General features: G+C 51.6%; 4 protein-coding genes across 4 annotated transcripts; 2 read left to right on the plus strand and 2 right to left on the minus strand.

Annotated features, from left to right (window-relative positions):
- Positions 1 to 66: 66 nt before the first annotated feature.
- Positions 67 to 3750, plus strand: LRP88_05430 (class I adenylate-forming enzyme family protein; the record flags this gene model as incomplete). The annotated part of the gene is made up of 3 exons (XM_083241982.1): positions 67 to 1549; positions 1610 to 3509; positions 3567 to 3750. The coding sequence occupies 3 exons, from the start codon at positions 67 to 69 to the stop codon at positions 3748 to 3750; spliced, it is 3567 nt and encodes a 1188-aa protein (XP_083103130.1).
- A 171-nt stretch (positions 3751 to 3921) lies between these two features.
- Positions 3922 to 8223, minus strand: LRP88_05431 (ABC transporter ATP-binding protein; the record flags this gene model as incomplete). Its single annotated transcript, XM_083241983.1, has 9 exons — positions 3922 to 4590; positions 4644 to 4834; positions 4884 to 4999; positions 5054 to 5753; positions 5815 to 6559; positions 6859 to 7138; positions 7190 to 7846; positions 7899 to 8086; positions 8134 to 8223. The coding sequence occupies 9 exons, from the start codon at positions 8221 to 8223 to the stop codon at positions 3922 to 3924; spliced, it is 3636 nt and encodes a 1211-aa protein (XP_083103131.1).
- A 3750-nt stretch (positions 8224 to 11973) lies between these two features.
- LRP88_05432 (uncharacterized protein) lies at positions 11974 to 12888 on the plus strand (the record flags this gene model as incomplete). The annotated part of the gene is made up of 1 exon (XM_083241984.1): positions 11974 to 12888. The coding sequence occupies one exon, from the start codon at positions 11974 to 11976 to the stop codon at positions 12886 to 12888; it is 915 nt and encodes a 304-aa protein (XP_083103132.1).
- A 245-nt stretch (positions 12889 to 13133) lies between these two features.
- Positions 13134 to 14240, minus strand: LRP88_05433 (uncharacterized protein; the record flags this gene model as incomplete). Its single annotated transcript, XM_083241985.1, has 1 exon — positions 13134 to 14240. One exon carries the CDS (start codon positions 14238 to 14240, stop codon positions 13134 to 13136), a length of 1107 nt encoding a protein of 368 aa, XP_083103133.1.
- Positions 14241 to 15369: the final 1129 nt, after the last annotated feature.

Consider the following 15369-nt stretch of genomic DNA (forward strand, 5'->3'; position numbering starts at 1 on the left):
GTTTCTGATTCAGCCTCTTTTGTTTCCCATCTCATAAGAGCAAAAGGCTTACAATCTTTCTTGGCCATGGCGTCGACTGTCTCACTATCCATCGAGACACCAGACCAGCAAGTGCGGATCTCAGAGGTCTTTGGCAGCCCTGTTCCCGACTTGCATCTGACCCTCTGGGACCTGCTCCTCAATGCTGCCACTCTACACCCGCACCAAGACGCCATTGTGTCTCTGTGGCAGCCATGCGATTCTTCCGCAGATACCCTCCGTCATGCCCCCGATGGCAGTGACGTCTCATACCTCAGATGGTCCTACTCTCAACTCAGAGACAAGGCAGAGCGTCTTGCAGAGTCTCTTCAGACCTTGGGCTGTCTCCCGGGCATGCGGCTGGCCGTTGTACTATGTAACTCGGCCGAATGGGGGCTTTTCTTCTGGGTGGCGGCCAAGCTTCAGATGGCGTTTGTGCCCATTGATGCAACCGTTGTCCAAGACTCCAAGGCTACGATCATTTCCGTTCGTCCACATGCGGTCGTTGTACAAGACGCAAAGAGTGCCACAGCCCTAGATTTGTCCAAGACATTTCTCTCTGAGCCAAATCTTTGCATCTTATGCACGGGAGAAGAGGTCGATGGGTGGGTTAAGCTATGCGATGTTTCAACCGTTCAATATCAGGTCGAGTTGGCTTCCACCTTCAATGCCTTCTGTGTCATTGAAGATCAAGACAACGACGATCAAGCAGCTTTAATCGTCTTCACCAGCGGTACAACCGGCGAGCCAAAGGGATGCTGGCACACAACCCGCAACCTTGTATCCCAATGCTGCGACTTTGACCCAGAGGTCAACACCATGGGACCGCTGAGGTGGCTCGTCCACACACCCGTCTCACACATCTTTGCCATCAACAACTCCCTCCGCGCATGGCGCTGGGGTGGCACGGCCGTGTTCCCCTCGAGGACCTTCAACGTCGACGCGACCCTCGACGCCCTCGTGCGGGAGCAGTGCTCCGTCATGTCGGCCACACCAACGTTGGTCAAGGCTCTGATGGTGCACCCTTCATTTCCGGCCGTTGAGAAGCTGGATCTGATGATTGTTACTATTGGTGGGACCTTTATTGGACCTGAGGATATACGTCTATGTCGTCAGGGGCTCGGCGCCAAGTGTGCCATTCAAGTCTATGGCATGAGTGAGGGAGCTCCTCTTATTACATGGCAAAGAACAGACCCTGATCTAGTTGATGGTTGGCATCCAGGAGTTGGGAAAGTTCTCCCCGGTGCTGCCGCAAGGATTTGCAAGCCTGGAACAAGGGAGATACTACCTCGATTGGAGATTGGAGAGTTGCACATTGGCGGGACGTCTGTCATTGCAAAGTACCTGAACAAGGATAACGACAGCGCCATGTACCAGGATGAAACGGGGTCCTGGCTGATGACGGGAGATCAAGCACGAATGGATGAGAAGGGTGTGATATATATCCTCGGTCGATACAAAGATCTCATCATCCGGGGAGGAGAGAACATCTACCCTGCAAAGATTGAGCAGAAGCTGCAAGAGCTTGACGGTTTGCAGGTATGTTCCTTTCACTGCTGAAATATCATCACTGACAGCGAACAGGTCCAAGTTGTTGGAGTACCTGACGATCTTGCTGGTCAAGTACCAGTCGCTATTGTCATCCTGCCTAAAGGTGTTACCAAGGCTCAAGTGAGCGAAAAGGCCAGAAGCGCAGATTCAAGATATGCTCTGGATAAAGTCTACACCCTTGAGGAACTTGATCTCAAGGCATTTCCGACAACAGCCCTCGGGAAAGTAAAGAAGCAAGAATTGAAGAAGAGAGTTCTGGAGCTCCGCCAGAAGAGTCAATCGCAGGAACCACAGCCCAACACCAAAGCACCTTCACAATCATTTGTCGACAAGCTCCTCGATATCTGGGACAAATTGACGGGTACTCGTCCGACCATCACGGAAAGCGTCAAATATCTGGCAGACAGTATTACTCTACTCCGCTACTGCGACAACGTCTTGCGTGCTTGCGGCCAGCGGCTTTACCTGCAGGATTTTGCAGAGAACGATACAGTTGAGAAGCAAGCGCATCTCCTCCTTTCTCGAGAAATGCAACAGCTCCGTCTCGGTATCGCCTTCAGCACTCCAACACCATCCAGGCCCCTCAACCAATCTCATCTACCCCCATCCCCGAGACAAGACCAAGCTCTCCCAAAAGACACCAAAATATTCACCGCAGCCCGAAAAGCTGTCATCCACGCCGGCCTCTCAGCCTCGGACATTGAAGACATCCTCCCCATCAGGGACTCTCTGCACCGAACGGCCATTGGGCCGCGCCCGCAGTCCTACCACAGCCGCATGGTCTTCCGCATGGTCGGTAACGTTGCGCAGCAGGAGCAGATTCGGCGCGCCGTCGAGAGGGCGCTGACTTCGCGGCCTATGCTGAGGACCATTGTGTTCCCTGGTTCCGATGGGGCACCGTTTCACGCTGTGCTTTCGTCTAATGATGCGCTGTTTGGGCAGATTGTTCGTGAAGTTGATGTTGATACAGAGGATGAGGCCTGGAGGCGCTTTAAAGACGACACTGCGCAGGGTCATTCATCTCCTTTTATGTTTCAAGGTGAATTGATCAAGGTCAATTCCGGAGAGATCTATCTTTGCTTCACCTTTAACCACTCTGTCATTGACGCCCTCTCCCTCACCCAATGGCACCACGAACTGGATCGTTGGATCCAAGACATCAGCGTCAACATGCCTGCTCTTACTCCCTACCGACTCTTTTCAGATCTCTTCAGTCAGTACGAGGAAAGCGAGCCAGCGCAAAAGAGTGTATCATTTCACGTCAAGCGACTCCGAGGCATCTCACGCTTCAATCGCGCCTTGTGGCCGCCTCAAAGAGCACCCGGCATGATGATATGCAATGACGAGGGTGGGCCACATGCCAAAGAACGCTCTCGAATACGCGACAGAGTATGGTCTGGCGAATGGTACAGGCGCGCCCATGAGTTCCAATATCCTCGCTCCGGTCGCGTTGTTGCTCTGCCGGACCTGGCAAGTATGAAGGAGAGATACGGCATACATCCATCTCTCTTTGCTAAGAGTGCTATCATTCTCTTCAACGTGTTACAGACTGGCTCATCTCATGCTTTGCTCAATGTTTGGGAAAGCGGGCGCTCTTGGCCATTCGTCCCTAGTTGGATGGAGAAGCTTCTCCCACCAGCAATGAGCATCGACGGTCCAACTGTTCAGTGGATACTGAACATGGCTGAAGTTGTTCGCAACGAGACATTGCTAGAGTTCTTGCGACGTATGGACCTGGAGCAAGAACAGATCAGGGAACATGAACATGCCCCTTGGAACAAGGTCGTTCGAGCTCTGAGGGACGAAGGCGATGCTGCTGTGGAAGCCTCCTTCAGACAGGCATTTGTCTGGGATGTCTCCATTGCTATGAGCCTGGCACGCGGGGATCAGACAGATTTTACTACGCTTGAGCCGATTGCTCGCTACGACTGGCCAGACTGGTAAGCAGACACTCGCCACTTACGAATGCGGTTCTCCCACTGACATGGTTCCACCAGTGGATTCTTTTGGAATGCCTTCATGATTGACTCTGTAAACTTGTATTTCGTTGCTTCTTGGGACACTGCACAGATGAATGATGCCGAGGTTGATGGGTACTGCGACTCTTTGTCCGATGTGATGCGCAAGCTGGCGGATGAGCGTAATTGGGAGAATAGTGTGGGTGAAGTCTTTTCTATCTGAGTAGAGTTCTACATTAGTACAGTTCTATCTGAGTAAAGTCTATCTGAAGAATATTGATACATGGAGTTATTCCCTTTACAACGAGACCAAGCATATTCTATCTCTGCAAGAAAGGAAAAACCCTCCCGCGTGGGAGTTTACAGTAATATTCCACCTCGCACACAGCCAACATCAAACTCCCAGATTCTGCGCCTCGCACATCTTCGCGTACATCCCACCTCGACTGATCAACTCCTCATGTGTTCCGGCCTCGACTACATCGCCTCCGTAGAACACAAAGATACGGTTCGCACCTCGAATAGTCGACAGTCTATGCGCCACGGCAACCGTGATGCGGTCTCCCGCCGCTGCCTCCATGAGTGCCTTCTGTACCACCCTCTCGGACTCGGTATCCAGAGCGCTGGTCGCCTCGTCCAGAAGGATCACCTTTGGTTTCCGCACCAGGGCCCTTGCAATCGCCACGCGCTGCCTCTGCCCGCCCGAGAGCTGGCTACCGCCTTCGCCACAGGGTGTGTTCAGGCCCTCGGGGAGGGACATGACGAATTCCCAAGCGTTGGCCGCCCTGCAAGCCTCCTCTATCTCAGCCTCCGAAGCCTTATTTTCGTCGTCCTTGCCGTGGGACATGTTGTCCCGGATGGATCCTGGGAATAGAGTTGGCTCTTGCTGGACCAGGGCAACATGCTGACGGTAAAGACGCGGGTTGAGTGATGACAGAGACTCAGCCTGGTCAACAACAATCCTGCCGCTTGTTGGGTCGTAGAACCGCTCTAGCAGGGAGATCATGGTGCTTTTGCCACAACCTGATGCGCCAACAAAAGCAACAAACTCTCCGGGTCGAATCTGTACACCGTCATTAGCATGGGGACTCGCTGGTACATGGCAGAGACACTTACGTCTAGTGATACCCCTTTCAGCACCTTGATGTTGGGAGCCAAGGGGTACGAGAACTTGACCTTCTCAAACTGTAGAGAAGTGCACCCCTTTGCGGGTCCAACATCGCGATTGTCGTCATTCTCGGTGATCTCGGGCTCCAGATTCAGCATCCAGAAGTAGTAGTTGGCAGCCTGGACAGCCTTGGAGAAGCCTGTCAAACACGTTAGTCTAGTCGATGCGAAAAGGTCAACAACACCTACTACTCGAGTACACAAACATCTGCCCTGCGCCCTGGCCGCAGAAGTACACTGACATGAACGACGCAATGAACTGGTAGAATGTGACTTTGCCCTCGCTGATGAGTTTAGATCCCCACCTGCACAGCCTGTTAGCAAAAGTCCTAGCAAGCAAAACTTCGAGAGATACTGACCAAAACCCTAGCCCAAGGATAAAGAACTCAATGGACTGCGTCAGCGCAAACCAGATCATCATGTGAAACAACCCTGGAACGGAAGTTGAGATGGCCGTATCCAGTTCATGGACATAGCTAGCCAGAACACTCCGTTCCATGGCGAGCGAAGAGACTGTCCTGATAGCCATGACTGTCTCTGAAGCCACAGCTGAGCTTGCAGCGTACCTCTTGGACATGCTAGCATCTACTTTCGCTTCGAGCCGGACTCTTGCATAGCCTGCGACAAGCATCGGCGGGAGGGCCACGAATACGCCAACAACAGCAACTCTCCAAGAGATGGCCAACGCCAGCACAGAGCTACTGAGGACATTAATGCCAGCCAGAACAACAAGCCCAAAATTGATGCCCATGAGTTCCAAGATGGCTTGCGGGTACGAGTCCAGCCGGCTCATCAGGGCACCAACGGCGTTCTCGGGTCGATCGAAGAAACGAAGGTCTTGCTTGAGGACCTGGTCGAAGAGTTCGAGGCGGGCTTTCCTGCTCAGGGTCTGGGCGATGATGTTTGTCCCCCAGCCCATGATAAAGTAAGCGACGAAACATCCGAGGCCCATTACGAAGAACATCAGGGCGAAAAAGTTACCACGGGACACCATGTTGCTGGATGTTGATGCGTCCAAGATCTTGGCTAGCAACAGGGCCTGTCCAGGGAAAATCGCAGCTAAAATTCAGGGGTCAGCAATCTGAAGGGACACTCGAATTTCCATCAAAGGTAAACTTACCGCCCGCAATGCAGGTGAGTATTGTGACGAAATACCAGGCGGCCAGTTCTGGGGTCATGGAGATCAGTTTCGCAATGGAGCGAATCAGTCCCAGAGGCTTGTAGCGATCAAAGTCCTCGCGGTGTCTAAGAGCCTGCAGCGCCCTTGCCTCCCTCGTCGGTGTCTTGGTAAGGGAAATGGGGATAGCAGCTTCTGTATCGCTTGTGTCATCGTCGCTGGCTGTGGAACTCTCAGTATTGCTTGATGGTGCAAGGTCTTGGGCTCGAACGAGCTTCTCATACAATCCACCACTAGTAGAGAGGTGCTCATGGGTACCCTGCTCGGAGATGCGTCCGTGTGACATGACGACGATGCTGTCTGCGCCACGAATCGTGGCGAGCTTGTGGGCGATGGTGATGGTGGTCCGGTTCTTCGAAGCATTGTCCAGCGCCTGTTGGACAATGTGCTCAGCTTGGGGGTCGAGAGCACTCGTAGCTTCGTCAAGTAGGAGGATTTGGGGGTCAGAGATGATGCTCCTGGCGATAGCAATCCTCTGTTTCTGGCCGCCTGAAAGTAGACCACCTCTCTGGCCAATGGTGGTATCATATCCTTGGGCCAGTTCGGTAATGAAGTCATGCGCGAACGCAAGCTTTGCGGCATCCTCTGCCCTTCTCTTCTTCTCCTCGATGGAGGCATCTTCCCAAGCTGTCCCTATCAGGCCGGTCACAATGTTGTCGTACACGCTTCCGTTGAACAAAACTGGTTCCTAGGTATATAGTGTTAGCCTCACACTGAGCTGGTCCACAAACAACATCCTCGCAAACCCATCCATGCTGAGGTGCAGGAATCAGTTATGGTTTACTTCTTACCTGCTGCACGAGGCGAACATTAGTCCTTAGCCATCTGAGATTCAGGGTCTTGATATCCCGCCCATCGAGGGTAATTGTGCCTTGGGTTGGATTATACCAGCGCTCCAACAGGCCGATGATAGTACTCTTTCCAGATCCGCTCGGGCCCTTCTCTTGTCAGTTTTATTTTCTTGAACGGGTCATCTGCAGGGCTTACCACAAGCGCAGTAACCTTGCCTTTGGGTACCTTGAGCGTGAAGTCGTCCAGTACGGTGACATCAGGCCGGCTGGGGTAGCTGAAGTGGACACCCTGGATCTCAATATTCCCTTGAACTTCATCGGGTCTCTCGCCTGATTCGTCAAAGGGATTGATGGACGACTCTCGGTCTATGAGACTAAACATCTCGACCGCAGCACTGGCGGCTCGATTGAAGACGAGCAGGTGTGGCACAATTGATGTGATAGTCTGGGCAGCAACAATGACAGAAAACACAACCCTATCTTGCAGTTAAAAAAAATGGTACTAAGGGGATGACTGGGTGACTTACGTGAAGACGGTGCCAATGTTTGCAATCTCGCCCCGGCTAAGCATTCTAACACCCTGCCAGAAGGACAGGCCCATTCCGCAGTATAAGACAGAATATTCACCACCAAAGGCGAATCCATACAGAACATTCTTCTTCATGCCGCGGTGGTATGCGTCCTCCAAGTATTCTTTATACTTGGCGACGAGGCGTCGACGAAGCCCAAAAGCTTGAACAGCACGCACCCCACCGAGAGTGCTCTCAGCGTAGCCGCCAGCCATGCCATATACCTTGAGAATGCCCGTTTCGACTATGACATCGAGCCAGGATACAACACCACAGATAAGAATGACCACAGGAACAATACAAGACGTGATCAATGTCAGCTTCCACTTGGTGATAAAGGCTACCACAAAGGCAGCGATGAACGCGGATACAGCCTGTACGAACATCCCGAGCTTTTCAGCCACACCCGATTGGATCAGCTTCCCGCTTGAAGTCGTCTGCATGGATATCGAACCGCTGGATCCTTGGTCGAAAAAGGCAATCTCCTGGCTGAAAGCGGAGTGGAGGTACCTCCAGCGGATGTTCCTTGTTAATCGGTGGGCCACATATGTGAATAGGGATGAGTATACATATGTGCCTCCAAAGCGGGCGATGCCAATATAGACAAAACGCAGTCTTCGAGTGTTAGTCTTCGTTCCAAAGAGAATAGGGATCGTGGGTATCTTACGCAGAGGTCTCTACCCGGGACATGAAGTCTGCACGAGCGGATTCAGAGGTCAGAGGCTCACTGAGGAGCGTTACAAAGTTGCCGAGCACGACGTTGACCATAGCTAGGGAAACGCCAGCAGTAATTGCAGCTATTACAGCGATGAACTCGAGAGTGTAAAGCCATGTGTCGCCATATGTGAAAACCCTCTGGCAGAGAATTAGATCAAATTGTGGAAGAAGAGAAGCTTACTCACAATGTATGCCTTAAACGCCGAAGGGCCTTGTTCTTTTCCATCGCCCGCTCCAAGCCCTGATTTATTTTCTTCGGAATCTTTTTCTCCCATTGTGGTGGTCGAATGTGTGCCTGTTAATGATGTCGTCGGCTAGCATAGAACCTACTCAAGAACAACGAGTCTGGCACAGGTGATAGGATGGCATTTGAAAAACTTGCAAGGGGGCAAGAAGCCCCCTTATATTTGCGATGAGTGGCCATAATCGATGAGTGTCTGAACTGTACGAACATTGTCGGCTGCGTCCTGGGTTGGATGCATCTGCGGAGCTCGGAGACCCCGCGCTCCGAAGTCATCATCGACACGGAATCTGTGTTACATAAGCCTCGATTTGCGGAGAGCCGGTGCCTCCGATCCCCGCCCACCATATTAGAGCAGGACTCTTCCTCCCCTTCATCACTTGTTCAACAACGGATGCTCCGAGGCTCCGAAAATATTGTCTACGATGGATCATCAAATGCCTGATGACGACAGCCCGGGGCATGACGAAGAAAGGGAGGCCGTGACCGAGTTCCAGCTTGCTGTAAGCGATATCAGTCCTAATCGCTCCAACGTGTATGGTAACAAGACCAGTGCGACCGCTGCCGTCGGAGAAAGGTGAGCACCGTCCTGCCATATTCTCATTCCCTTGAACCATCTCAGAGAACGTCTTTAACACCTTGCACAGGTAAAATGTAGTCGAGGTCAACCCTGTGAACAATGCACCACAGCGGGAGCATCATGCGCCTATACCCTAGGCCTCAAGTCGAGAGTCCGCAGGCAGCGAGTCACACTCGCCAATGACATGTGAGCTGAAAGCACCCCTTCCTTGTAGCCGGCCAGGTTCTCACCTCTACAAAGCGAGAAAAGTGTTGACCACATCGTTCGGACTATGGATGAGTTGAAAATCATGGTAGAAGATCTCAGCAAACAACGTCGTCCCTCGTGTCCATCACCAGCACAGGAGGCGCCTGCATCGTCATCCAAAGGAATTACTACCCCGGCGGCCTCACTCCTGGCATCCTCTCAACATCGACCAGCATCTGTTCAGACCCTCGGTGCAAGCCCAGCCAGTGCACCCACGGTGCCGCCGACCGAGTACAATGGCGAGTCATCTCCATTCGCACATGTCCTGTTCGCCACTGTCTTTTTCCAAAACGCCGTTGGGAACAGCTCCTCATTTCATGTCACCACGGAGATGGGTCCAGTAATACAAACCCTGAACAGCATCGCCAATGCCCAAAAACAGACCAACGATCCTGTTGAAGTGCTCTTCCCTTATGCCAGGCCGCTGGAAGACGGGAGAAAGCCCTCTTCATTCCCGTCCCCGCCACTTGATAGCGTTTTCGCATGCCTAAAAATGGCACAAGGTAGATAGAATTCCGAGTGTGCCCCCTAATGTCGAGATGAAGGACTGATTCCAAGGACAGAAAGCAACAAGGTCGACGCCATGTGGATAGCCGAGTTTGAAAATCTCAGTCATTTCACCGAATATGCGATCAAGGCCTGTGGTCCTGGCCCCTCATCTGAGGAGGAGATCATTATTGCGAACGCTGGCCTGTATTGGTTATTCCTCGAATGTGCCAGTGTAGCCGATGACGAAGCAACTGTGCTTGATTTCGAAGCTCAGGCAACCTTGTGCCGAGAAAACCTCGAGACAGCCTTGGCTCACCTAGGATTTCATATCAAAAGCACCCTAAACACAGCATATGCCCTCAACATGGCAGTGAGCTCAACATGACCAGACGCACAACGTTTCGTTGGCTGACATACTACAGGCAACTTATTGTCTTCAGACGATGAAAACATCTGCCGCATGGGGTTTCATCGTCACAGCATCCCACATTTGTCAGGCCCTCGGTCTGCACCGCGCGACAACCCTCTCTCCTGAGCCTCCGGTCCAGCAACGGAGGAAACTCCGGTTGTTCTGGGCGGTATATTGCTCAGATAGATGGATCGCCCTGCGCATTGGACGATCATCGTCATTCCGAGACAATGATATAACTGTCCCTCGTCCACAGCGCAATCCCGGACCCGACTTGTTAATAAACAGGCTGCTGCCTGTATGGATCGAGGGTGGGTTTTTGCAAGGGCGGATATACGACGACGTGTACAGCCCTGGGGCTTTCCTACAGCCTGAGCATGTTAGATATGCTCGGGCACGCGCCCTTCTCTCAGAGATCCACGGGCTCATGGAGGCTGAAGATGCAATTGAGGTTTGTGATAGTGATGCTTTTTCATGGCAGATGCTAACTCAAAGCCCAGAAAGAGAATGAGGCACAATTTGCGGCAGCCGGCCAACCAATTCTTACTCAGATTCTATGGCGATCAGACCGTATTTCGAACTTGAGCATGTTGACGCTTGTCTATCGAAGCCTCCCTCCTGCCGAATATTCGAAATCATCCTTCTCGGAGGAGTGCATCAGTAGCTGCAGGGAGGCTCTAGAAGAACACCAGCAGTGTATGGCCCTGATAGAGAGCGACGGTGCAAAGACAGCCTTTATTGAACTATTCATAGGCTGGTAAGAAGGCCTCTTTCATTCATGAGATCCGACACTCAAAAGCTCACCTATTGGCATAGGTCCCTGCTACGATCGCCCTTCATACCCTTCACAATCCTCTTCTGTCACATCATCGAGTCTTCAAACGCATCCGATCTCGGCGCTTTGAAGAGGTTTATCGACGCCAGTGAAGGAACGACGTACACTGCGCGCCATCCCTCAACCCGGAACCAACTCCGTCTTTTCCAGGCATTGTACAGTGTGGCGGTCCGATTTATCAACCTCAAACAAGACAGTTTATCAGGGGAGGGCGCTTTGCCGAGTACCGACAGTCACAGTGTCGCAGGCACTTCCTCCATTCTCACTACAGGGACTTTCGTATCTGATGCGATGGACTATAGTTCAGCAGCTCCCGAGATTCAGGGGGCGGTAACTGAGGCCACCTTACAACCGGGGGAAGATCAGTTATTTTCCAATCTTGGAGCACAAGTTGACTTGTCAGGGGGGCTGTTAGCGAACTGGTTCATAAGCAATCAGGAGATTATGAAGATGCTCGAGAATAGCTAAAGCTTGTCTGTTGGCATATCGTTGTAGTGCCTGGGATAATCGAAAAGGTGTACCGACTTGAAGGAGCCTGAGGGAGCTTTCCCGTTGCTATCGCCTTTCGACTTTCGCCGTCCATGAACAGGGAAGAGTCGTATGCTCATGGTAACTGAAGACGTGGTGTGGTCCGCCCAGTTCGAGCTGATCTTGGAAGCCCTGAACTCCTAAACCTTGTCTTTCAGCTCTTCCAGGAGCGACGCCGGAAAAGACAATATCCCCAGGGCCTTGGATCTCTCAATCACACGTGTAGAGCTTGATGACGGGAGTTGGGTCAGCACACAAGGTTTAGTTTCCCCCAGTCTCGGGTTCGTCTATTTGTCCGACCCCGCCTAACTCGCAAGTTCTATCAACCTCCCTAGTCGGGACCCTATGTTTGGACTTTCCAGTAGAGCCAATCACAGTTAGTCGAGTTCCTCAACAGACCAGGGGTAAGCGGAGCATTCGATGGCCGACAACTACCCATTTATCACGTCAATCCCTTCTCGGGCTCCCGCGTCGCGCGGATCGCGAACTCATCAGGTCGATAACGCCTGTTCTTGTAGTTTGATTTATAAACATTGGATGTTCGTCAAGTCTAGAGCTTACCAATCCGACGGCCGTTGACTACTGCAATCAGAGTATATAGAGGGATCATTTCAATGGATCAGGCTTTCGAATACCTCCACAAGAACTTATTCATTCACGTCTTGCACGACCAATATACTAAAAAGTCATTACTGCAATGCTGGTTCTAATCGTGGGGGTCACTGGTGACCTTGGACAACGGCTAGCCAACGCCGCCATCGCTCGAGGCGTGCAAGTCAGAGGCCTGGGGCGTAATCCTTCGAAACTCCCTTCAAACCTGCTTCAGAAGCTCGAATCATTCGTTCAGTCCGAAAACTACTACGACATCCGAGCAATCGAGGAGGGGCTTACGGGGGTAGACGCGGTCATATGCGCCTATTCGACCGATCCTACTCTCTACCTTGATGGTAGTCTCCTTCTCCTACGCGCTTCAGAGCGAAAAGGAGTCAACATCTTTGTGGCTCCAACATGGAACAGCAACTGGACCAACATATCTTACGGTGACTTTCCGATATACAACAGCCTCATGGCATTTGCCGATCACGCAGCAATGACAAGCACTGTCCGCCCAGCCTACTTCATCAACGGCGCCTTTGCAGAATACACCCTCGTCCCGGACCAGGGGCCACTGCGCAAGAATGGCGAATCGCTAGAGTATCACTACTGGGGAAATGTACACGAGCAGAAAACACCTTGGACTGCCATGGACGATGCAGCAGCGTGGACGATTGAGGTATTGCTGACGGATGAAGGTGTGAGATCTGGAAAAGGGGGATACTTCAAGTTTTACTCTGGGATGAACTCGGCGGTAGAGCTCGTCAACACTTATGAAAGTGTAAGTGGGACGGAGGTCAAGTTTGTCTGTGACGGGACCGCAGAAGATCTGGAAAAGGTCCTGGAGAAGGCAAAGGAAGAGGAAGGTAGTGTGGACTTTTTCGAATCTCTCCATCTCGCTTGGAGCAAGATTGCTCTTCGAGGTTTATGGCAAATTCATGACCCGATCGTGCTGGATCATGCCAAGAAGCCAACAACTTTTGAAGAGCACTTGAAAAAGCGTCTCAGGAAAGAGTAGGAGGTTCAGTGGACCGAGCCCAATCAACGAGTCAGAAAATGTAGCTAGACTCCCTGATCCCGGCTTGGTCAGTCTAACCTCCTCCTTCTGTTGTCGTCCCACGATCGAGGTCAGGCGGGTGTCAATCATGCTATCCAAGTCATTGCAAGATCGATTAGAAATAGAATTAGAAAAGAATACTATATTTATAGACAGGTGTTATTTATCTTACTAAGAACAAAGGGAACAATAGTATAGCAGAAGTTTTACTTCTTAGAAGCTGCAGAATCCTTTCTCAAAAACCCAGGCTTCAATGAGCTACCGCTCTTGCTCAGTCTTCCACTGTCACCCTTCATGGAGACATTTGAAAATACTCTCGCAATGCCGCCCTGTGGCGTGAGGAACAGCTCGCACTCTTCGCGGTGAGTCGTGTAGCCGTTCTTCTTGCGGAATGCAACTGCCTCCTTGACAATGGCACCCATCTCTCGGGTTACCGCTGCGCGGAATCTGGGGTTGAACAGAACCGGTGCCCACTCGGCCTTGAGCTCGTTAGCAGTGCGACAATTCTTTGTCTTGAGAAAAGACTTGACCTCATCGTCAAGATGCGCAATTGCCGCCATGATGACACCATCCTGTGCATCAGCTCCCCTGGGACCGAGCTGTCTATCAAACTCTGTAGACACGAAGGTAAGAAAGTCCTCGATACGGAGCAGGCTGGCTACGTCACGGATGTGGAAGCTCCTATCCTCATTGCGATTCTGCTCACCGGGCTCATTGCCAAACAGGCGTGTCCAGAGTCTATCCTTATACTTGGGCCTCTTGACACCGACAATACATCCTGTGAGCACCTTTGGCGGCTTACCGCACAAGTTCAGATCGTCTCTAAGTATCAACTCGAGGCGACAAAGCCGACGACGCAGCACTGCAATCTCGACACGAGCGTCCTCCTCCTTGAGATCCTTATCCAACTCTGTCTTGAGGCGCCAATGAGAAACATCCAGGATGAGATCCACAGCCTGTGCGAGATTGTCAGAGTTGATAGTGATGTGGTTAGGCTGGATCCGTAGCATAGAGTCGTGAAAGAACTGAACTTGCAACCACAGATCATCAAGGTCCATCCTTACTCTTTCCATCCCGGTCTTTTCTCGCCCGGATTTTAAGAACGTGTCTCCTGTCGAGGCGTAGTTGGCGTTGAAGAATCCTGCAATAGTTGAGCGAAACCTCGAAACGTCAACCAGGTCCCCCTCACTGACCTGAATACGTACCTTTTCCATAGCGTTCGTGGCATCTGCAAGTGCCTCCTTGCTACCATTCACAGTAGAACCAGCCAAGATGGGAATATCGGGGCGAGATTCAGAGTTTGCGGTCGCCATTTTTGGCGATTGAGGTGGGCTGACGAGGGAGTCTTGCGACACGCCGTCCCAAGAAATGACAAAGTGCTCGATAAATCTGGACTTGGGTTTCTTGCGAGTGCGCGTTCCCGAGTTGGGTTCAGGAGCGTGAGACGGTTGGTGTTGAGATACCTCACCCATTAGGACAGGGGTGCAAGAGATCACCAAGCGTCTAATTATATGGTCTGCGAGGGAGGCAAGTCACTTTAAATCTGTGTGAGAGATTTAGTTAGTTCAATCCTCAAACATGAGTGTTCATTCAAGGAATCTTCACCACAGACAGGGGACTGAATGGGAACAAAGCATCTGCACCATGAACAAAGCCTCACTGCAAGGAACTCCTGCAGAACTGTTCTATGTGGGTTTTTTTTTAGATATGTCACTACACAATGTTTGTTGTCAGATAGCACATTCGGTATCTTCACCTGAACACCCCTTGCCCATATTCTCAGGTAAACTCAACTACGCAGTTCAGCACATGTCACTTATCATGTTCTTCATCGAGTGTATCTTCAAAGAGAACAACCTCATTTTTCGGTACCGTCTCATTATCTGAAAATCCATTGTTCAAAGAACTAGATCAAGATTCACCTCCAAGCAGGCCTGTCATTTATAATAAAAGTTGAAGACGCAGCTCAACGGGACAAGAGCCTCTCTTGTCCCAATTTCTTTACCAAACCAACAGCACCAGTGACTCGCGAGCCCAAGATTGATTTCTACTATTCTCAAATCTTCAGCACTTTGACATCTCTATCGTCCCGGGAACCCAGCCTCCTGGTCAACACTGCCATGGCCTCCAGCCCGACTCAAACTCATCAAGACTCCGAGGAACCTGCAGCTGGTTCAAGCTCGAAGAGAAAGGCCAAGCTCGCCGCCGGTAGCTTGCGAATCAACACTAATCTCCCCTACAAGGACGATGGCCTATCTACATGCAGACTGGTCAGGGGCTCACCAGTAACCACCATTCCACCGCTCCCAGCCAAGTCTGAGAAGCGCAAGAAAGGCCCCAGTGGAGTCCCTATGGACTCTTTACTAGCACCCAAGTCAGTATTCACTCCACCTCTGCCCTTCCGGCGTGATGAGCCCGGCTGGCGCCCTCCTCGATTCGACA

The sequence above is a fragment of the Fusarium phalaenopsidis genome, assembly GCF_050370095.1.
Source record: "Fusarium phalaenopsidis strain FUZ10S chromosome Unknown contig_32292, whole genome shotgun sequence".
Classification (NCBI taxonomy): Eukaryota; Fungi; Ascomycota; class Sordariomycetes; order Hypocreales; family Nectriaceae; genus Fusarium; species Fusarium phalaenopsidis.